Source organism: Tinamus guttatus, unplaced genomic scaffold (genome assembly GCF_059628265.1).
Source record: "Tinamus guttatus ecotype Peru unplaced genomic scaffold, ASM5962826v1 Tinamus_guttatus_pri_ptg000207l, whole genome shotgun sequence".
In the NCBI taxonomy this organism is placed as follows: Eukaryota; Metazoa; Chordata; class Aves; order Tinamiformes; family Tinamidae; genus Tinamus; species Tinamus guttatus.
Genome location: NW_028288741.1, coordinates 309124 through 331751, shown reverse-complemented (window position 1 = coordinate 331751; position 22628 = coordinate 309124). Strand labels below are relative to the sequence as shown.

General features: G+C 48.7%; 1 protein-coding gene across 7 annotated transcripts in view; it reads right to left on the bottom strand.

Annotated features, from left to right (window-relative positions):
* The window catches only part of ADGRL3 (adhesion G protein-coupled receptor L3), a 157648-nt gene that overhangs the window by 83639 nt on the left and 51381 nt on the right, over window positions 1-22628 (bottom strand). For 6 of the 7 annotated variants that reach the window (XM_088524135.1, XM_088524136.1, XM_088524140.1 and 3 more), the window contains exons 4-5: window positions 14947-15747; window positions 3853-3933 (exon numbers count right to left, since the gene is read on the bottom strand). In XM_088524135.1, the coding sequence (XP_088380261.1) occupies window positions 3853-3933; window positions 14947-15747 (882 nt within the window). Of the gene's footprint in view, window positions 1-3852; window positions 3934-14946; window positions 15748-17385; window positions 17401-22628 lie in introns of all 7 variants that reach the window. The other variant, XM_088524134.1, reaches the window with a different exon arrangement.

Below are 22628 nucleotides of genomic sequence, written 5' to 3'. Positions count from 1 at the left end.
CTTGGAAATCCGTGGACCTGGAATCGGATCGCTTGTATGATTTATTTGCCATCGCCTCCCCATTACACAAATATAAATAGAACCGGCATTTCTCTGCAGCCCCGAAATGATCCAGAATTAATTCCAGATGACAAAACGGACCGTGTTCCAGGAGGGGAAAAGTTACAGCAAAAGCTCCTTCCCATTAATGGGGCCATTCATTCCTATGGCCACTCTTCCACAGGGGAGCGGGCCATAAATAATGCAGCTGACATCTAGTTACAGACGATTATATCTGACATAATGAAGTTATAATGGAAGGAGTTTGCACATTGTTCGGTTATTAAGTGCCCATTTCTTGTCCCTGCACCAGGTGCAACGGTGATAGGCCATACAAATCATCCAGAAGAAATGCCAAAACGGGCTCCCTTACTGATAAAGCCCCGCACATGTTTATTAATTTAACAGCTTGTCTTATGTCTCCCCCATCTGCTCATTTAAAACAGTTATTTGCCCTATAAATATTTCAAGCAGAGAAGTGTAGCCAAAAATTAGTCTGGCAGAAAGAGGAGGGGAAAAAAAAGGAGGCAGAGAAGGGTCTCCGGGTGCTGAGCACAGCGCTGTGTTCCCCCTCCATGTGGAACCGCTGCGGCAGCCATTTCCAGGGGTTCCCTTTGGATTGGGGATGCTCGAGGCCATAACTCCGTCAAGGGCTCTGCTCTCCAGCTGCTGCCGCGGGCAGGTGGGTGGACACTTCTACCACCTCGAAAACCAAACGTGTGGGGCCAAAGCACCTTCCAGGCTCTGCGCCCCTATGGAGCTTCTTGGACAGGATTGGAGCTTAGGCCTATGGAGAATAACATTTCAAGTTGCCTTTAGCAGCTCGTGCCATTCTCTACTAAGTCATTTACAAGACAGCTTTAGTTAGCTGCTAAAAAAAAAAAAAAAACTAGCTAAAAATGCCCCCTTTTTGGAATAATGGAAAAGGGGTTATTCAGCTCCCAGACTAGTTCTTTTTCCCTCCCCTTTCCAACGAGTGGGAGCGATGCTGCTGTTCCGAACAGCTTCCAGGAGCTCCGGGTGTTGTGGCTACCGCCAACCTCGGTACCTGTGGAGGGATTCAAGGACACCCACGCTCCAAACCCAATGCCCCACGCACGGCCATCGGTGTAGACCGCGGCACTGGGAGGCAGAGGGGCGCTCAAGCTGAGGGAATGGCCTTCCCGAGGTCAGGATCCCGATGGGAAGAGATTCTGTGCGTTTTCGGATGTTGTAAGGATGACGTTTGCTGCAACGACCAGGACCTGAACTGTGGCCTAAGCGACAGCCCTCCCTAGAGCAAGATGCTCAGGAAGCACGTGAGCCTACCCAAGCTCCTGTATTGGCTATGTATTTATAGAGCTGGGAGCCAATATTCACTGTCATTCCATGTTTTGGAAATATCCTGGCTCCAGGTGTATCGGTCTGTGAAACATCTGCTCTCTCCGAGCTTCACCTTGAAGGAAACCTTTGGACAAAGTGAGCTCGACAGGCTCGGAGCGCTCCGCGCGCTGCTTAGCTGCAGAGCCCTGCATCTGTTTCATGTTGAATATGATTCCACACATGCAGTAAAATCTGCTTCTGTAAAGCTTCATCGGCAGTTTTAGCACGTGGATGCAGGGAGTTTCATTCACTCCATTCCCCGTATTTTAGCACCCGGCAGATTTTTAGTTCAAACACTACGTTCAATTTATTGCTGTATATGATAACTTCATAAAATCCCTCCCTAAGCTGGCGGATGAGAACCGCTCTTATCTTGGAAATTCTTGGCTCTTGTCAGGAGCAAGCGACCTGTTTTTATACATGGATTATGATCCTGAGGACTGGGGGGCAAAAGAAGGGGCCTGTCCTCACCCGCCCATGGTTAGAATTTAAGACATGGTGAGATGGGACCCTCTGAGCCCAAGAAAGAGGCTCCTGAAATGCTAATACCTGATAACTAATAAGGGGTGAGGAAAAAGAAGCATCTTTATTCAAGAATGTTGACTCAGGCCTTTATTTTTATTAAGTGATTTGCAGCGTCGTTACTAAGTTGCTATACGGAGCAACGGCTCAGAGTAATTACCTGGTAATGCATGATGACACTAATGCACTGGCAAACTGCTGGAGTCCATCTCCTATGCAGGCCTTGTGGCAGGACACCGAGAGGTGGGTAAAAATGCTCCGCGCGCAGAAACCGCGCGGGCAAATGTCACCGGGGGGGACTTCTTTAAAAAATAAAGGAGGAGGAAGGAAGAAGGCCCTGCAAATCAACCTGCTGCCTGAGAAACGCAGCTGCACAGGCCCGCAGCAGCACTGAACTGGCATTGGTTTTGATGTGGGGAGCCAAGATGTTTTCATATTCCCAGAGTGGCTCCCTTCTTTCTTATTACAATTAAAATGGCAAGGTGGTTGCCAATATATATATATATATTATTTTTGCCACAGTAAGTGCAACACCAACCCATACCCGCAAATCACTCTGCAGTGATGCCCTGGACGAGTAAACTGGGAGGAAGGATCAGCAGGGACACGGATAATATCATTTATTATCTCTTTAAACCATTTTCATCTCCAAGCTCTTGCAAATAGTCAGGAACCTCATTCTGCAGAGGAGGAAACAGCCTCCGCGAGCTCAAGAGGTCCCTAAAATCAGTGGTTTTACAAAGGTTGCCCTAAAACAGCACTCTTGAAAATGCCAGCCCTGGGAATCATGTGGAAGCAACAGTGATAGCTTAAGGGCAGTGCTGTTTTGGCATTCCTTAAAATTGGTAAAGCAGTCCTTGCAGTTCAGGGGTAAAGCTTGGAAGAGACCCTGAGCATGTCCTAAAGTGCCTGGAAAGGTGAGTAAACACACTCGCATCCCTCCTACGCATTTAGAAAAAGGATTTAGAAAATTTAGAAATTTAGGAAAGGATTTAGAATTTAGAAAAGAACGTGAAAGCATGCTCTTTCCCCAGGAGACGATAGCAATAACCCCACCTTTGGACATCCTCACAAACCAGCAGTTATGCCCATGCTCCAGCACCCAGCACACGCTCCACGTTGCCCAGAGGCAGGAGGGACCATCAAGGAATGATCATGCCGGAGTGCTCCCGTACAGGAAGACACAATTCCTTACTTTTCCTGAGGTCCACTCGACCAAATTTCAGATGAAGACACACGGAAAAGCTCCCTCTAAATCAAGGGGAGCCTTCCAAACCTAGCACCCACCTTTCTTCATGGTACGTGCTGACAGCATGTCGATGCAGATGCTCCACCACGTGCACGGGACAGAAGAGCAACACAAACTCCATCATTTTGATGTCCTACCAGACCAGCGACAACCTAGTTCACAGCAGCAAAGTGACATCTATGACTCCTGTGCCAAGCTGGGTCCACGCTCTGCAGGACACCTCCCAGGCCATGGGGCACGCACGAGGGTCCATCGCAACGCAAGCCGACGGGGAAGACCCTCCAGAGCAGGCAGAGCAACCAAGGACCCAGCCCTTTACTTGCACAACTCAACGGATGCACCCGTCTTGGTGAGACTCATCCTCCTGGCTCAACCCGTGCACCTTGGGAGCCATCTCCCAAGGGCAATCAGCTCACCTAAAGCTCGAGCCATCCTCTGGAGCGAGGGAATCCCCCCTGACTCCAGCAAAACCTAAGAGTAAGGACGATACGGACAAAACCCGGGCCTGAACACGGTCACCCCTGTACAACTCTCCCACGACTCTCCCAGCAGGCCCAATCTGCTGCAGCCAGCGTCCTTGCATGGCACGTGGCCCCTTTCCCCGGAGAGCCACGAGCACCTGGCACACACCGAGGCCCCCGGCCACGGGGCAGCGCGCGCGGAGCTGCGCCAGGACTCACCCTTAGACGGCGGCCTCTCCACGTCCGAATCCAGGTGGATTGGCGGGGCAATGTAGGAAACTTGCCCGTGGTGAGCCTGCCCTGTGGACAAATAAGGGGTTTAGTTTCCACGACTTCCTCTCAAGAGCTAACAGAGTTTACCGTTAAACACACCACGTTTTTAAGGCACTGTATTAAAAACAAGTTTGTGAGTATTTTGCCTCTCTTGCCTAGTTTTACATACACTGAAGTTCGGAAGGAAGCTGAAAACACTCACATTTCTTTTGCGTCTCCCAAGCAGACGTTGATACTCTGCTGAATAGTGATAGTTATTTTACCACTACCATCTTTCACAGCAAATTGTTCTCCGACGAGGATGCACGGAGGACAACCTATTTCAAACTCTGGGGGAGAAGCCCCTTCAATCTGTTCTTCTGATTGGAGAAGCATGGCTGGGAGGCAGCAAACCTGCAGCAAAGAGTGTTGCACAAAGGACAACTGCACCTGCTGCTTCCAGCTCCAGAGGGAGCTGGAAGGGAAAGGATTTGTTGAGGAATTTGTACCTCAGTGGGACCTGTCCAGTTCCTAAGACTGCTGCACAGCTTCTGCCTTTAGTGCTAAAGACCTTCCTCATCTCTAGCAACCTGGAGGCAACCACACCGAGAAACTTCTACTTATAATAAAAGCACGTTGTTGTAATTCATCTATTTACCCTAACAGTTTCTGGGGTTGTTAATCTGTTCTTCTAAACAAGAGGAGTTAATGACACATAGATTATGGGAACAGCTAGAGTAACCTTCCCCTTTCAAGTCATATTCGTGTGGCAATAAAAGCAGTTGATTCCTCTTACGAGGCACATTCCAAATAATTAATATGGCTCCCAGTTGACACTTGCTGCTGCTGCTCCAAGCAATTTCCAAGCGAGTGCTGCAGAGAGCAGGGATCCGGTACAGTCTTCGGGCTTCCTTGTAATGACATCCAGGAGCACCACGAGTGTAGTGCGTTGGTACACGTAACATGGGAAAACATCTCTTCAGGGGGGTAAAATATTAGTGGAAAAGGAGGGAGAAGAAGACGGATGGACAGGAAATGCATTTACTGCTTTGCACGGTGAGGTTGACTCCGATAATTCCATTATTAGCCATTAGGGCAACTGGACATTACTGAGGTCTAAAACCCTGTACTCCATAGTGGTTTTAGGTGCTGAAACACAGCACATCTGCTCCAGGCTAACAATGAGTTACTCCGCTTTCCCATTCCTGTTTTCCTGGTAAAAGAAACACGTGATCTCATCTGTGAACCCAATTCCTCCTTCCAAGGCTGCCTGGTTTGCAGCAGACGCGGACAGGCAGGACTCGCTCCGAGCCCATTGCCAAGGGCAGGAGCAGTGCCCCTGTCACCATGGGGCCAGCCTCACCAAGAAGATACAGGAACGTCTGTTGTACCGAGGACTAACATTTATTTAGACATTCATTACGAGGCAGGAATAGCTATGGAAGTTTATGAATAATTTATAAAAGCTTTTACTTAATATGGAAGAAGTGGCAGCATCAAGTGCTCAGCTGAGATAAAAGCAGCAAGCTTGAGAAAGCTTTGACTTCCTTGCTGTAGACGCAAAACACACCATTCCACCAAAGCTGCTAATAAATCACATTTCCTGTTTTAACATCAACATAAACATATATATGAGGAAATTTAAGTAATTACTGTGCTTCATCTTCTGTGCACGAATGCCAAGTTAGTTGCTGAGGTGTCATATTGAGCACGGGGTCAGCTAAGTCAGTCGCAAAGAGTGACTGGACACGTGTTGTGCAGCAGTGCCACTTCACTGTGACTTTGGGGGTGCTTAGGTTGAGCCACAGCTCGAGGAACCCAGGACTCCAATTACGGAAACATCTCCAGCGCAAAGGACCAACAAAAGAAAAGGGAGAAGTGTTCAAAAAGCCCAACGTCAGCCCCTGCCTGAACGCGGCAGAACACTCCAACAATAACGGCACCTCTTTAAATAAGTAGCTGGCCCAGTTTTTAGCTATGGAAAAAAATAAAGCATGCTTCTGACAAGATACCCACAGTCAAGCTGTTCATGGGAAGCTGGACATAACTGGACTTTTTGAGGAGAAAAATGCGGAGCTGTTCTCAGGTCAAACCGAGGGAGGCAGCGTTTGCAGCTCGGAAACAGCCTCTGCTTTTGCAGTTACTTCCCGGCCTGGCGCAGGAACTGCACCTTCAGACCCACTGACGAGGAGGAACTGCTAACCTGGCCTGGGGTAACCCATTTAATGCTTTGGGGGAGTATTTGATGCCTACAGAGAGCAAAACAAGCATCCCCACATCTTCAAAAACCCGTCCCTAAGTGACTATGTAGCTGGGGACAGTGCTGGACTGCAGTTTCCAGGATCATCCCTCCCATCCTCTTTGATTTCCCAAATCAGTGCTTTTTTCTCCCTTTTCTTCTCTCTACTCATGGGCATTTTGAACTCCACAATCTGCATGCAGACATTTAAAAAAAGAAAAAAAAAAGTAGAGAGAGAGGAATTAAAGAGCTGGTGGGTTTGTGAACAAACTCTTCTGCCCTGTCATTAACCAGATTCCACTCAGATCCCACGCTCTGCATATACCCAAATCCTTCCCGGCAGCCTTTTTCTCCTGCCTTTCGTCCAGGACTGTTTTACAGAACAGCCTTCGTTTCCTCGCTGCCCGCCCTCTCCCACTTTGCATTAAAAGCAAAGCTTTTCTACGGGAGGAAAATCCTGGAGCAGAGGGAGAAGGGTCACGAGAAGGAGCAGGAAGAGTGAGGGAAGAAGCGAGGAGAGCAGGGATATGTTTAGTTAAGTCACTGTCATGTGCAGGTCTCACTATTTAAACTAAATGCAAGGCCCCAGAGGATACCCCCAAAACAAAACCAGCCCCAAACCTGGGGACAGCTGCAGCATTTAGGAACACACCATTGTAACGCATAGATGAATGTGAAGATGGGATGAAGGGATTCAAAGTAGTGAGTCCTGGAGAAGATGGTGCCTACCTGCAAGCCGGGACTGCCCAGAGTGGGGTTAGCAACAGGGAACACTATTAAGCCCCGGAAAGCGGCCTTGGCCCCATCGCAAGGGGTGAACGTGGAACGAGCAGCACCACGCCAGCTCCCGCAGGCCGTGCTCCTTGCTTCTCCTGCGTGAGGGTCTCCACCCCAATGTCCAAAGCAGATTTTCAGCAGCCCAACGCACTGTGGATGAGGCCCAGGGAAGTCTGCTCCAGGTGGGGTCAACAAGACTTGGGAGGGAGAGGTTTGCAAGAGATTTGGGGGGAAATGTAGCCAAAGTCGTGCAGCCCCTCTCTGCAGATGCAGAATTGTTCCTTATGCTGTTTTGGATTGTACCTCCGTAGGCTTCCCATTGCTTCCTCTGAGACACTGAGCAACAGATTTTGCTGTGAAAAGACGTCACCTTTGTTTTCCCATCCCCACGAAAGCCCGTTTTATCTCGATTACTCGTTACTCGTTCTTTTTCTCCTCCTCATGCTTTGCCTTTTGCCTCTCTTCTCTTACAGGTGTTGTTGCCACGTGGAGCTTCGATTCCGGTGGCAAAGCATCCAGGAGCTGTTGTGAGGGGAAGAGGCCCAGGCGCAGCACTGAGCGCTAGGAGACAGGCCTGAAGCAGACAGGTCGATCCGGGAGGAACGGAAGCGTCCCCCGGCTTCCAACACCGTGAGCTTTGCTCCAGGGACGCGTCGCTCTCCCCCTGCTCCGTTCGTGACAGCCTGCAGCCTTCCTCGTTAAGGAAAGGCAAGGAGAGGAGCAATTTGTGTTCTGAGGTGGTCGGTGCCCAATGCCGCTTTCCCGGCTCCGCTTCCACCACGCTGCCCAGCGCAGGGTACAGGCTTCACCAAATCCCCACAAAAACAGGTATCCCCAATCCGTCAGGAAGGGACCGAGCGGTGAAAGACATAAACGCTACCTTGTTTGGTGGAGAAACGAGCCGGGGTGGGTTATTTTCCCCATGAATGGAAAGAAAAGCGATGTAAGCCACTTTGTGCTTCCTCGTCCCTTTCTTTTCCTTTTCCTCTCGGAGGCGACACAACGTATGCGTCAGCATGAAGGACGTGGCTGCCTGCGGAGAGATTTTGACAACTCCCTCCTGAGCGCTAAAGTGCTGTCAGCCGAGCCACGGAGCTGCTCGGGCAGCCAGATCGGACCCCGACAGGCGTCCGCGCTGCTCTTTGCGCCTTCCCCCTCCCCCAAAGCACCGTGCTCGTGAGCGGGGCGCGCGTGCACGTGTCAAACAGCACTGCCAAGACGCTCCGTAGGGGCCCGAGGCTCGTGTTACAGCCCCAGCTATTCTGCATCCGGAACCCCAACGCTTCAGCCGCCTTCGAGAACGTCTCCGAGCTGCTCCAGTTTTAAGTTCCCACCCGTGCTGCTTTGCGCGACGGTTTTGCTTACAAGTCTGCACCCTTCCTGCAACGACACGATGCTCTTTTATGCTCCTGGAATAATACATATTAATGGGGACCCAAGCCTCCTTCACGCCTATGAGTCATGCGGGATGTCTTCACCCTGCCTGGGGGTGAAACCACTCAAAAGGGGGTTGCTTTAATGAACGTAGAGATTTACATATCCATATGCCAGCCCCGACCACCATCATGAGTTCTGTGACCTCTAACCTCGCGTTTGGCTCCCTTAAATCATCTTTTGCTCAAGAAGCAACCACGTTCATGCCTCAATTCGAACGTGGAAAAGTATAAAAACAAACAAAACTTCAACCTTCACAGAAGTTGAGGCTGGAAGCGGTGGTGTCTCAGTTATCCCCATTTGCTGCCCGGATACTCCTCTCCTGACTGGGAAATCCTTGAATTTCTATGAGGCTTATGACAGAAATCCTGTACTTCGGATCGCGAGCGGTCAGCTTGGGAATCACTGTGTGACCTAGTCAATATTGCAGCAGTAGAGTTGAAAACTGCTCTTTTTCCCAAGCAAAACATAGCAAAACTGCCGGATAGGAACCTGCCCCTTCCCCATGGGTGAATCCCTCACAGCTGCTGTCCCAGTGCTCAGGATATCACTCATATTTGGCTTAGTCTTTTTGATCTTTTACGTAGTGTTGGCCAACAGAGCCAACATTCCTGACTCGGCCAACTCCTTATGTCACGCTGGTGTCATGCGGAGGGGCTCGTGGGATGGAAAATAGGTGAAAAAAAAAAGGGGGGAAATGCAGCAGGTCCATATAGTGTATTTGGAGTGATGTGGGGAATTGAATGGATTTGGTCGGGATAGTGCCTTGGCGCCTGGATAAAGTGCAGAAATAGCAGGCACGCTCGGGTGAGCTGACCAAGCCCTTGGATCTCTTCGAATGGATGCATTGCTCAAGGCAGCTTCATCCAAGGGGAAAACAAACCCTGTCTGGACAGCTCCCACGTACAGGCAAGTCTTCCACAAGGATAAATGCACACTTAGATCACCTTGGCAACCAATCCAGCTTGCAGACGTTATATATATTTTTATATATATATAAATATTCCTGAAGCCTCCTATGGAAGGTAAATCCTGCCTTTCAGGGGGAGGACTCCCTCTCCTGAGACCAAGCCACTGGATTCTAGTAGGGCTGTTCTCCTGCTCACATGTACAAACATGGTTACCTCCGACCTGTCCATGAAAATCTCAGTGGGATTCAGCAGACAACAAAACCCAACAGACAGAGACCCCGAAGAAGATAACACAATGATCTTTTTCCATTTGAAATAGCATCTCTTATATGTGTGTGTGTGTGTGTGTATATATATATGTTTTAATAACTAGGCCCATGTTTCAGGCATTCAGCTCAACAATCTTGATGTTGTTAATAACCACACTTCTCTAATGAATATCTCTTGATAATCTCGCCTGCAATTCAGGAAACCCAAGCACAGCTGAGATAAAAATACGCACAAACTGAAAGCTCAGATTGAAAAAGAAGAAAAAAAATCAATTCAAAGTTAAATTACCCATCTTAAATTTCAACACGAGGGCTACTAGAAGTACTGAATCCTTGAACTTCCATTAATCTTGAGTTTTTTGAGCCAGAAGGGAAAGCGCATCAGGAGGGAAGCTGCAAAGAGCTCAGACTGGCTTGGGGACCGATGCCACCGTTGCTTGAAATTCCCATTTGTGCTGCTGTCTAACTGCTCTTGGCTTTCTTCAGCGTGCCCTTGCGTGGGGTATGTTCTGCAGCTTCACTTCTTGGGATCGACTGCAGAAGCGCTTGTCTTGGCTAAGTAACTTCCTTCGGTTTGCACCATGTGAAGATATTTGGGCAAAAGGGAAAAACAATGAAATTTTAATTACCTTCCTCTCCCCACTGCCCTTTGTAATGAAAAACAGCTGCACTCCTTGGAGATCCAGCTGAGAATAGATCATCACTTCATTTTATTGTTAAATATACAATAAAAAAGAAAAGAAATCAATGATCAATCTCTTGTATTAGAAGAGTGCCGCACAGAGAGCACAGAATAGGTAAAGCACTTATTTCAGAGTCAACAGCAAGAAAGGGTGACTTCTTTCCCTCAGAATTTGCCAACACATTTTGACATGAAAAACCTGGCAAAACAATTTCCTTTCCTTCACGGTTCCCTTCCTCGAATCACCACACTCCACCTAGCCGCAACACAGGATCCTTTAGAGAGGGAAGAGGGAGGACAAAAGGCAAAAGACATTTACGCGGTGCCTTGCAGGAGAAAAAGGCTGGGACAAGTTTGTGCCCTTTTCCGCAGACAGATGTTCTCATCAGCGAGAAAATTAGACCTTGATGACAGATGTAGATGTTTAAATGTCACTCCCTACCACTCCAGCTCAAACAGAAACGAAATAGAAGTTTCTTTTCTTTTTTTGCAGTGGTTATCAGGCTGCTTCCCCACTACTTTCCGCATCTACTCAGGAATTTCACACTCCCTGTAACAGGTTTCTCCTGTACCTTTGGAAATAGCTCAGCTCTCCCATGGAAGGCAACCTCCCAAGCACAGGGTGAGGTGCAAGGAGCCCACCCCAGGAAGCATGTTGGGGATTACTGCTTTGTTTTTAATGTGTGACGATGCAAAAGGGGGCACTCAATGGCTGGACACGATAGCCAGGCACGTTTATAATACAATTTTAGCTCTCTGTTGCTGCTTTTGCCCACAGAGGCAAAGCACTGAGCGCAGGATATGTTGCCTCTCTGGAAGATGCACTTGAGCTCCAGTCAAGTCATTAGGCTCCGTGCAGGAGGGAGCGGATGAAATCCAATCGACTGCATTACAGAGGTCACACTCAATGAGCTAACGGTCCCTTCTGGTCTTAAAAAAATCTATTAATCTAATTTAATTCTCTGTTCTCCTCTTCATACCAGAGTCAATTTAAACTCATTTGTATGAAGAGGACACGCTGCAATGGCCTGACACGCCACGCCGTGTCCTGCCTACACGGATTTTGGCTTCCCAGAGCTCTGCTTGGCTCCTCCTGAGCTCCACAGGAGGCTGTTCCTGCACGGTGCTGTGTCCTTTTTTTGGGGGCAAAAACATTTGGGACAAGTTGTGGCTGCCCGACCTTGTTCCACCTCGATCTGGCTGTGTAACTGAGGGGCTCCCAATTCCCCGTCATCTTCCATGGCCACCCATGACCTGCTGCAGTTTTCAGATCGGTCGTTTGGCCGCTTTTCTGCCCTGCTTGGGAGCCTCGAGCAGCTGGCACTTTGCACGAGCACAGAGCTGGGCAGCTCATTACACAAACCAGCCCGCGTGCTCTCTCAGAACAAGGCTGCTTAAGCTGAATCTTGCCTTTTGGTGACATTTGCCTCGAGTCCTGCATCTTATTTGAGCAAAAATCCCTTTACAGCGAGTAAAAATCCCCTTAAGGCAACCTGTCCTAACAGACACGGCCTGCACAACCTTGTGCCTCCCAATGGTGAGTACCCCCAGAAAGAAAGTAATTTCAACATAAAACCACTGGGCAGACTTAGGGACTTGAGCTCCTACAGGTGTAGATCCTACAGATCCAGCACTTGTGCCGGCATCCAATTTCTATTATCCTTAGAGCATTAGAGTCCATGGCTCACCGTTGGCCAACACACACCCATGGGCCTGTGCAAGGTGAGGCTCCAAACAGACACTCGGGATTGGTGTACTTTACTCTTAAAAAGCTTTTTCCTCCTCCTGAGAGCACCAAGGACCCCCACTGTTTTTTCCTGGCCGTGTTAGCCAAAGGAACAAGAGCCGGTCTGGCCCAGCAGTGCTGCAGTGAAGAAGTTAATTAAAAGTGTTGAACAAGACTTCAGGAGACGAGTCTTAATAAGTCGTGCTAAAAATACTAGTGTTTCTTTCCAGAGCAAACACAATCAGTGTCAGGCAAACGGGGAGAGCCATCAAGGCCCACGAACCGCCCAAGAGGAGGTATTTTCAGCTGTGAGCAGGAATGAAAGTTGCTCATTTAACGAAAATAAAAATGTAGGGACAAAACAACCCAGCAGCTTCCCAAACGATGGATCCTTTCCTACAGAAACTCACGTGGAAAGGCCAAGGACACGGTGCAATCCCTTGCTGCCACAGGAGAGGTCCTCAGGCCTTTGTGGTATCTTCCCTCTCCTTCCATGCCCTGGACTAAGAGCTCAGCCTCTGAGGGACACGCTTGGACCTGAGCTCGCAAAATACCTGCACGAGGAGAAAAACCTGCAGGGGACGTCACGGGGACAACCTGGTGGCCTTGAACTTAACGAGGCTACGATTAATCAAGTCCCCAGACAGATTCCTGAAGCCAAGCTTGCTGCAGAAGAGGAAAAGCTAACAGCCTTCATACACAGTTAATGTCTTTTTTTTTTTTTAAAGAGCAACTTTAACAGGAGCATCATGGTAAGAGCGGGGACTGAAGGTCTATCAAGGCCCAAGAGCACCTCTCATTTCCCAGTCCTACTGGGAGCAGCACTTTTTTATTTAGGAGGACGGAGCAAGCACATATTTATTCGTCCTGGCGAAGCACTGAAGATACTCCCGCTGCGCTAGCCAAACAGCATTAATATTTATGAAGAGTTGCACAAAGGGAGTGTTTGAAAGCTGAGGAGTCTTGCACTTTTTAAGAATTCTCCCGAGAAGGTAAGGGAAAGGGTGCAAACTGCAGCCTTCCTGACAAAAGGCAGGAAATCTCTACTTATGCGAAGGCGTCCTGCAGCACGAGACCGTGTTAGCATTTCTAGTCAAACAACGTTTTCTAAAAAGGGAAATAATTTTTTTTTTAAAAAAGGATAAAAATGAAGAGATGTGCAAGGCTTCAAAATGGGGAATGTGTGATGCGTGCACTCTGGGCTGCAGCACCTCTCCGGAGGGAAAATCTCCTGTCCTTCTAAGCTCAAGTACCAGCTGGCCACCAAATGCAGCCTGAGATGCCGGCTTGGTCATAGAGATGAAGAGTCTCCACGTTGCTCTCAACTTGGGTCCTTCTACACGAATAACAGAGAGGGGCTGAAATATTTATAGACTAACTTTTGACTGTTAGCTGGAGACTAACTATGCATCACAGGACGTGCATATATGGGAAAAGAACGGAGGATAAAGGCTGCTCATGGTCCAACTCAGTGGAGTTGGGTGCAAGGGCCAACCTCCAGCCACGGAGCCCAACCACGAGCTGACACTGTAAGCAGGGATGAGGAACGGGAGTGGGATGCTTGGTAGGATAGGAGGAAAGCCAAGAGGAAAGCAGCTGGAAGATAAAAACGCAGCAAAAGCTGCCATTAAGAGCTTGGTAGATACCTAAAAATGCTTTGATTTCCAGCAGGACAAGCTGTCCCAACACGTTCAGCTGCCCTGACTCCAACTTTGGAGATGCCCAACAAGTCTCAGCTCAGTGGGTTCTTGAGGCAAAAGCAATTTGTATCTGGTGCAATAGTGGAATTTAGGAAAGAAGTGGCCCTTGAGATGCCTTTCCCGGCAAGGACGGAGCGCGTTGAAGGTGGATGGTGCCGCGAGACCAGTATCGGCCACCTACGAGCACGTGACAGCTTGGAAGCGCTCGAGACTCTCGGCCCACTATTACTCAGCTGTCAACGGGAAAGGCCTCAGATTTATGATGCGAAAATTACATTTTAACGAGGTGTCATATGTGTTTAAAGTTCTTATTCATCACCGCGCCGCCACATCTTTTACCCGCGACACAAATGCGCTTAATTAGCATATTATAAGGACAGCGGGTTCACCTTATCTGCATTGTAAAAGCGCTTTAGGACAAAGAAAGAAACAAAGGAAAGGGAAAAAAAAACCCTTTGCTGAAGTTCAATGGTTGCCATCACGTGTCAAGAGAGCATCCTGCAATATTGAATACGAGCGCGGAGGATCAAAGTTGGACATGTAACAGCGATGGAGATGGTGGCTCCGTATCGCTTCTCACTGCACTACTATGAAATATATGAGAGGCACTTAAGGGTATAGAGGCTGTCTGAGAAGTGCCATAGGGGATCGTTGTCCTTCTTAGCTGCAAGGGCATATTTATTTAACTTTGTATGGCTATTAAATACTCAATATTGTAATACCTGCTCTCCCGAGCATTATTTAAGTGGGAAGACCAAAGCATTTCCTTAAAAGTTGCAAGTCTGTGTTTCCTAGGCAGGTCTCAAAAAATCACCCACCTCCACTCTTGGGGGATGCAGCAAGAGCCTTTATGGAGCCACCTTTTTGGGGACAAAATCCAACGTCTGGAGAAGCAAAAATGCTCATTTCTATGCAGCAGCATAACAGAAAAAGCTATTGGAGGGGGTTGTTTTTTGGAGAGGAGGATTTGTTGGCATTTGCTTGTATTTGTTTACCAAGACAGTCTCACAAGAGGGCTATGATTAAAACGAGCAGTGCTGGTGAATATTAAGGTGGATTAGGTTGCAGAAGGGTTTTCACTCTTGTCGGTACAACCTTCGGGTCTCTGCTCTCAACCCCTAGAAGTTGGAAGACCTCCGAGGTCCAGACATCCCTCTCTTAGAGGAAGTGTTATAATATTTAGACTTGTGATTTGAGCGAAATGCCTTTTTTTTTTTTTAAAAAAAAAAGAGCAACTTTAAAGGAAAAAGAAGTCCTTTAAAGGATTTTTTCCTTTAAAGGAAAAGACAAAAAACAAGTCTGACTCCGTATTCCAACCCTTACCTGCTCTGCTGTCCAGCGGTCCGAAATCCAAGGAATACTTCACCACGTGGTAGTTGTTCCACACGTACAGGAGGTTGTCCCGGGGATTGTAATCCACGGCAGCGATGTACTGATAGGAGTTGGGAAAGGGCACGTCCACCATGCTGTCCTTGCTCTGGTCCGTGTTGTATATGTAGTCTATTTTATTCCCCGTGGCTTCGTTGTCGTCGTCCTCGTACACCGACTTCACCACGTAGAGGATGCCGCAGATCATGAAGGCGTTGGAGGCCGACCTCTTGTCGTAGGCCGTGTCCCACGTGCCCTCGATGCGCAGCGTGTACGGGTTCAGCTGGCTGATGACGATCTTGCCGTTGTTCTGCTCCGTCGCGTAGATCACCCACAGCCCATTCTCATCCACGGCCAGGTCGATGTCCGACTTGCCGCCCCAGCGGTAGGGCGACGTGTCGTGGTAGTTGGCGTTGGCGATGATGGCCTCGCCGCTCTTGATCCGGGTGCGCAGGTCGAACTTGACGATGTTCCTGGTGCGCTCCTTGTTGAAGAAGAGGGCGCCGTCGTACACCACGAAGCCCGTGCCGTCCACGCGGTGCGGCAGCTTGTAGGTGGTGGTGGGCCTGCCGGCGATGAAGTCGTCCTTGGAGGAGTACTCCGTGAGCGTGTCCGTGCGGTACGGCGTCCAGGGCATGTAGTAGATCTTGTCCGATGCCTGCAGAGGGTCCTTGCACCAAGCCCCGGACTGGTGGTCCGACTCGAACAAGTGCTCGCTCTGGTAAACTCCTTTGAGCAGGCCGGGGCAAAGGAAAACTGCCGGGAGGGAGGGGAAAAGAGAGAGAATTTTAGACAGAGGTCCCGGCGTTATCGGCAGCTCGGGGCTGGGAGACTGGGGGGCGGCACAACTTCTAAATTATCGTGGCTCTGCAGCGGAGATGGGTCGAGATCCAAAGCAGCGCCCGAGCGATGCCCGGCAGCTCCCGTCCCACTGGCCACGCGGCTAGAACAACGCCAGCTCCGCCAAATTGATCGGATTTGGGGATTTTTGTGTGCTTAATCCACTGATTTTGGTTCCTCGCCTCGGCACCTTCCCCACTTCTTTGTACTTACTCGGCCCGTTCGCCCCCATGCCCTCCGACGGCCCCACGCGCCCCCACGGGCTCGCTGGGCTCGGGCTGCCAGAACGTGTTTGCGCAGCGAGCGCGGAGCTACCCGGTGGCAGGGGGACAATCCCAGGGCTCTGCTCCGCACGGCTGTTTCCAACCGTCCCCCCAGAAGAGTGGCCTGGAAATGGAAATAAGAGAACCAAACTCCCCCCGCTGCGGCCCAAGCGGTATTAAATACTTAACGGGTACCGAGAGCAAAGCAGAGGTGGATCCCCCAGCACCTCGGAGGAGTATTTAAAGCAAATGGGAAAGCAGGGGCAGGGGAGAGAGGAAAACCCAACTACGGGCCCAGTGGTTTAACTAGAAATGAAGCTTCTGGAGCCGCTACGGGACACACACAGCATGCAGGCCACATGACTGGAAATGAATGATGGATGACCGCTGAAAGGAAAAGAAAAGGAAGGAAGGAGAGAAGGAAGGAGAAGAGTCAAGGCTGCTCGGAGAGGAACCCAAGGTCTGGATTTGAATCAGTTAAAAAAATAAAAAATAAATGTCCTGTTAAATATAGTAGGAATTCAAACTTAATAAATAAATAAATAAAACACATGTACCTTCTACTGTTACATGAGAGAGGAGCACAGAGGGGTGGCTGGACTGACCAGGGGGGCTTTGCTGCTCAGACTTCGGAGTGGGGCCGTGTCAAGTGGCGGGACATGCCCGGCTTTGTGGGGACGGAGACGGCCGGCACGGCGGCCGCGCGGGGCTACTACCCAAATGCATCCCCGACCTCCAGGGCAGCCCGTTCTTGTAGAAACCCCAGCAATTGAAGGGATTTAGGCAGCAGAAATAGGAACAGAAGTGATTTAGCAGCTGGTGTAGGAGCACGTGGCTCCAGCGGAGCCCAAGCAACCCCCCGCAGCAGCCACCACGGCAGCGCTGCGTCCAAGAGGCCTTTACAGCAGAGATGTACATATGCACATATATATATTTACACATATGTGTGTGCATATGTGTGTATACACACACATACATATGTATATACGCACGCGTATGTAATGCTCTCCCAAATTTTTTGGGGCTGGAAAGGAGGGCAATGGTCTAAACCTCTAAAGAACAATTTAAGGTAAGAAAGCGGCACTGGCAACGCTTCTCAGTGAAAAAAAAAAGAGTTATCTAGTGAAGTTGAGCAGCAGAGATACTGAATAAACTTTTAATAACAACAAAAAAAAAGGAGTGAGAATTAATGACAAGTATTTCAACTAAAACGTTAAGCTGTTAAATAACTTAGCCTATAACATAAGTTTTATATATATATATATATATAATTTGAAAGGTATTTAATTACCTTTTTGTTCCACTTCTATTGTAGAGAGAGAAGTAAAGAGAGAAAGGAGAAAAGAGAATAGATTAATGGTACTGTATTGGCCAGTTACTTTTCTTTATCTCTTTCATACAAAAAGGAAGTTTTATTAACTTACTGCACTTACTATTACAGTACGTGAACATTTTTTCTACATATATAAAGCCCTTCCTCTCATATACCCTGGAAAAAATATGCAGACAAGCTGAACAAAATACAGGTATATTTTAACTTCACAAAAGTCTTTAAGACACTCTTGACTTGGGACATCCAAAACCCCCTGACATTTTTGAGAAACTTCATCACGAGCTGCTTTTGGATCAGGCTTTTTTAGAGCAAACCCAAATACTCCTACACTGAAACAGGACAGACCCAGACTTATGTGTGGATTCAATCCTTCCAGGGAGAAGCTTTATAAACGGGTCAGCTCTGTATCTTTAGCCCAAATCCTGCAGGAAGCCAGGGCAATGTGGGAAAATACTGCTTTATGTGGGAAAATACTCCCCTGGGATGCTAATAGGGAACGTAGGAGACGGACTCAGTTCTGTGCTTTGAAGAGCAACCTGCCTTAGCAGCACCTGGAAAAAAAAAACGGTACATCCGTAGCAAAATGCCCCCAAAACTTGTTAATGAGTGAAAAGTATCTACGGCGCTACCATCGCTCGCCCCACACGGAGCTGCATCCATGTCCACCTGCAGCTCCCCGCGCGGGTGCAAGCGGGGCCAGCCCCAAAATGAGCGTTTCCAACATGAAATAGCCTCGTTGGAAACAAAAAACCACCCCCAAACCCAAGAAGCGATGCAGGGAAATGGCGCAAATAAAGTAACTAAACGCTCTTGAACCACGGGGTTGAGCCTCTGAAAAGTCATTTCTCGTTGCTGTCACAATTAACACCTGAACTTGCGTGGTAAAAATGGGGGTAGCAAAAAGGCAATTGCAAAAGTAGATAAAAAGTTGGGTCTTCCACTATGGCACCTTGCTTTTTCAGCTCAGAGGCCTGTGACTTGACTGATAATTTCACCTAGCCTGCTCCATAATTAGCATTTTCCACACAAATTCAGTGCCTTGTTCGCTGAAAAAGGCAAAGATCGTCTCCCTCACTCCGTTTCCAAATTATATTTTCCTTGTAATACCCCTCCACCAGCTATCCAAAGTGCTCTCCAAGTACCTTGCGTTACGGCGACTTCATGCAGCACGTTTCCACATTTATCCCCTTCTAATTAATTTCAGAGCGAAGTGCAGAGATTGGAAATGCCAATAATCCATAAACACTTCCCCAAACCGCAACCTAAATTAGATCTTTAACTATGGTTATCTATAGGAGCTGCAGAAATCAAAGCTGTCTTTTTTCTGCAAGACTTTTTTTTTTTTTAAGATTTCCATTTCTCTGATGAATTCGCAAAACCTTTCAAATCATTAATCCGAGCTTCCTTAAAAAGTCAGTGCTTTCAGTCTGCTTTTTAATGCGTAATAACTACATTTAATAGCTGCTCACTAAAATAATTAATGTTGCCACTCAAGTCAGCTTAGCTTAGAGTCATCGGGACCCAGGAAACCACTAACATGCAATAACTCTCGTCTGCTGGAGGCTTCTGCAAGACGAGAAAAGTTAAGGTTTCCTAAAAACAAAAGTTGCTTTGTGCATTACATACCAAACACCAGACTCCTTGGGGAAGAAAACATTTTCCTGTTAGATGTCTCTATAACGAACGACAGGCACCAGAGGCCCTAACCTTCAAACGGGCTATCCCCCAAACCCAAGAAATAACAAATGTTTTTCCCCGGGACTATCCCCCGGAGGCTAATTTTCCAGGAGCTGAAACACGACGTCTTCATCTCCTCGCTTAAGGTGCCAAAACGCACACAAAATTCGCCTTTGAATATTTTGTTAAAGGAAAAGGAAAAACAAAAAAGATACAAAATTACAGAAAGGCAATGGCATTTCTGGGTTCTGACTTTGGGGTCAGAGAAGGAAGCGAGTGCTCCACGCCTGGCCCTGAAGGGTTGATGCCTTTTTGCCGAGCACGGATCCGTGAGCTGCTTCTCAGCAGTGCTGCCACCGTTCAGATCCCAAGTCTCTCTCTTAACCATCCCGATTCTTCCTTTCTCCTGCTCCTCTGGTAATATCTTAGCTGGTGGCCGCAGCGACCCTTCATCAGCGCCCACGGATGCTGACCACGGCCGAGCCCCACTTCGAAACATGCAGTGCCAGAGGCAAGCGAGGTCTGCGACGGCGCTGGCCATCACCAAGACCCAAATGTTTCTGCATGACGTAGAGGTGGCCCAAGAGGTCCTGAGGTGGTCCAAGAGGCCCTGGAGGGCCTGCTCCACCACGCAAGTCGAATGAGGACTTATTTCATGCCCAATTCCCTGCGCTGTCTACTTGGCCTGGGATCACTCAGAAACAGACCAGCAAAAAGCCTGGAAAAACCAACAGCAAAAGAGCCATTTTGGAGACCTTGACCTTGCCTAGTGAATTCTCATCTTGCACGTGAGCGCAAAATGGGGTCATCTTCTGCTTGGTCATTCGGTGCCTCCACAACCAGTTGTGTTACCCAGACCCAGACAACCGTCCCGCTTCCTCCTCCTTCCATGGGATGCCAAAAGCACTGCAAGATCCCTTGGCAACGAGGCAAACACAGCTAATTCGGCATAATTATTATTTGCATAGTTATTTACACCTTCCTTGCCAGATTAATTGCCAGCCCTCCTTATTTGGCTTTAGGAGGAGCAAAAGCCTGGAGTTCATTAAAGATGTGTCCTCGTCCAGGCATGGGATAAATTTGGGATGTGAAGAACATGCCAGAGCCGTCAAGGCAAACCATTAGGTATCTCAGCATAAGCAGGAAGGGAAAAATGTCTCAGGACTGGGGAGATCTGCTAAATTCAAGCACTGTGTCCTTTGGTCAGATTTCTCTCCAAAGAGGAATAAACTCTTTGTCACGCTGCCAGCTACGAGCCGAGCGATAAAATAATGGATTCCACCGGACCGAACGAGGCCAATCGCGACTGCCAAGGCATGTCTGCGCGGCGAGGAGCGAGCGAAATCTGATTCTCTTTGGAGAAAACATTAATTCTTTTGTTTCTGAAAGGCCCTTTGCTCGGCACTAAGCCCTGGCAGTTATGTCCTGCCTGCGAGCACCGCCCGCGTTCCCTGCCCGACGGCGAGGCGCGTTGCCGACGCCGGCTGCCGTGGCCGGGCTTCCTCCGGTGCTCTCGGGAGGTGGGACGCTGCCTCCTTCCCACGCTCGGGAATGCCGCAAGGACCGCGGCTTGGAGGGATCCACTGCTCCTCTCCGCAGCACTATTCTGAGCCCGGGGGCTGCAGTGCGTCCGCCTACTCGAAATGCGAAATGCAAAACCAAAGGACAAAGCAACACATTTGCTTTCCCCCTCTCCAAGCTGGGGAACACCTAGGAGGGAGCTGGAGAAGCCGGAATGTGTTGGAGAGGAATTGTGGAGCGCTTCCGAGCCACAGGATTTAGCTCCCTCCTGCTCCAGTCTACGGCTCTGAAGGATGACATTATATTTTATCCTTCTTTTCTCATGAATAAGTATCGTTATAAAGCAGGAAGCTCGCTGCAATGAACTGTCACTTTAAAGGAATACATCGGAGACCTTTAACTTGCGCTGCTATACTCACTGAAGTAAAAATATTATTCTGCTTGGGAGAACCACAAATTATAGCAATAAAATATATGTGGTGAATACGTAGAAATTTGGTACTATTTGCAGGGAACTGAGTATTAGGCACCACTAAGACCTATCATTTCTGCCATTAATGGAAAAAAGAGAGACTATTTTATTCCTAATTTAAAGCATATGAATTTATGATGGTTCAGAGAAGCCTTTTGTGTGCTTTTGCAACAGCTTAACTTCTCATATATTATGTATCCTGAAATCAGGATCCCTGAGCCCTTGCACAATATTTACTGGTGCGCATTATTGGAGCGGTCAGTGTGTGGTGCCCTCTCTCTATTTCACAGTCAACGCAGCATTTTCACCCCGGCATCGAGAGATTAAAACATTTCACAAAACAGGGGGAAGATATATATGCATGTGACAACGAAACAGGCTGGCCTTGCTATGAGGTAATTCCATAAATCTGTCTGCTGCGCCGAGCGTTTATCTAAAACCGCACTTACTTGTCTCGCGAAATTCAAACTGGGGAAAGAAATCAGGGCGCAGCTCTGTTTTCAGCAACCTGAAAATAGAAAACAGGGCTAGGAGGGCCCCTGCGAGGCCCAAGGGGCTGCTGTGGAGGCCAAGGCTCCGCCTGGTAGGTGCTGGCCCTCTCTTGAAACCTCTCCTGGTCGACTCGACTAGGTGAGGATATAAACCCAAGATTGCCGGCGGTCACTGGCCTCCTCTACCTACCGTGACGGTGCCAAAAAACCACCAAACGGGCCCAAAATGTGCAATCAAATAGTACAAAGCACCTTTATCAGCCGTGATATCGTGCGAGCGCCCTGCCCGTGAGTGCACTATCCCAATTCAAGCCCCAGCACCGCTCACAGTGTCCCTCGGGAGAGCCTTCTGGAGACGTGGCTTTCCACAAAACTATTCAATAACCATTGGGAGGCCTTTTGAGAAGAGCTACACCAGCAAAGAGCTCTCTCGGGTCACCGAGGCCTGAGGAGAAGAGGCAATAACTGGCAAGAGCTGGAGGTTAAACAATTTAAGAAGCCTTACAGATACCATTTTCAAGGAAAATGCCCTAGAGACCACACAACAACACACAGCTGAACCGCTGGTCACCAGGGCCCATCACTACCACAGCCTCCTCTCTGACAGGTAGTAATTCCCCACAAGTAAAAACAGGAAGATGACAGGAACCCATGGGGCTAGCAAGTTGTATTTCCCCTGGATGATGATAAAATTTGGCTCCTGCTTGGGCACAGGCCAACAAAGGTTTAATTAATCGCTTGGCCAGAGCAGTCTAATGAAAGCTGATGAAGCTACGTGTCTGCAGCACAACTCGGCGGTGAGAGCAACGCGGTGAGCAGCTGAAGGAGGAGCTTCCAGAAGGAGGTTGGGTTGGGAGCCATGGGATTCTGGAGATCCCACGGCTCAATCTTTAACAAGTGCCAGATTTCATGAAATTCAAGCATCTTTCAGTGTGTCACCCTGCTTTCATGGAGCTAATGCCACTCCCCAGACACCAGGCAGCCTGCAGTGCAGCTCCGAGCGGCGTGCCTTCCCGCAGAGCGCCATATTATGGAAATAT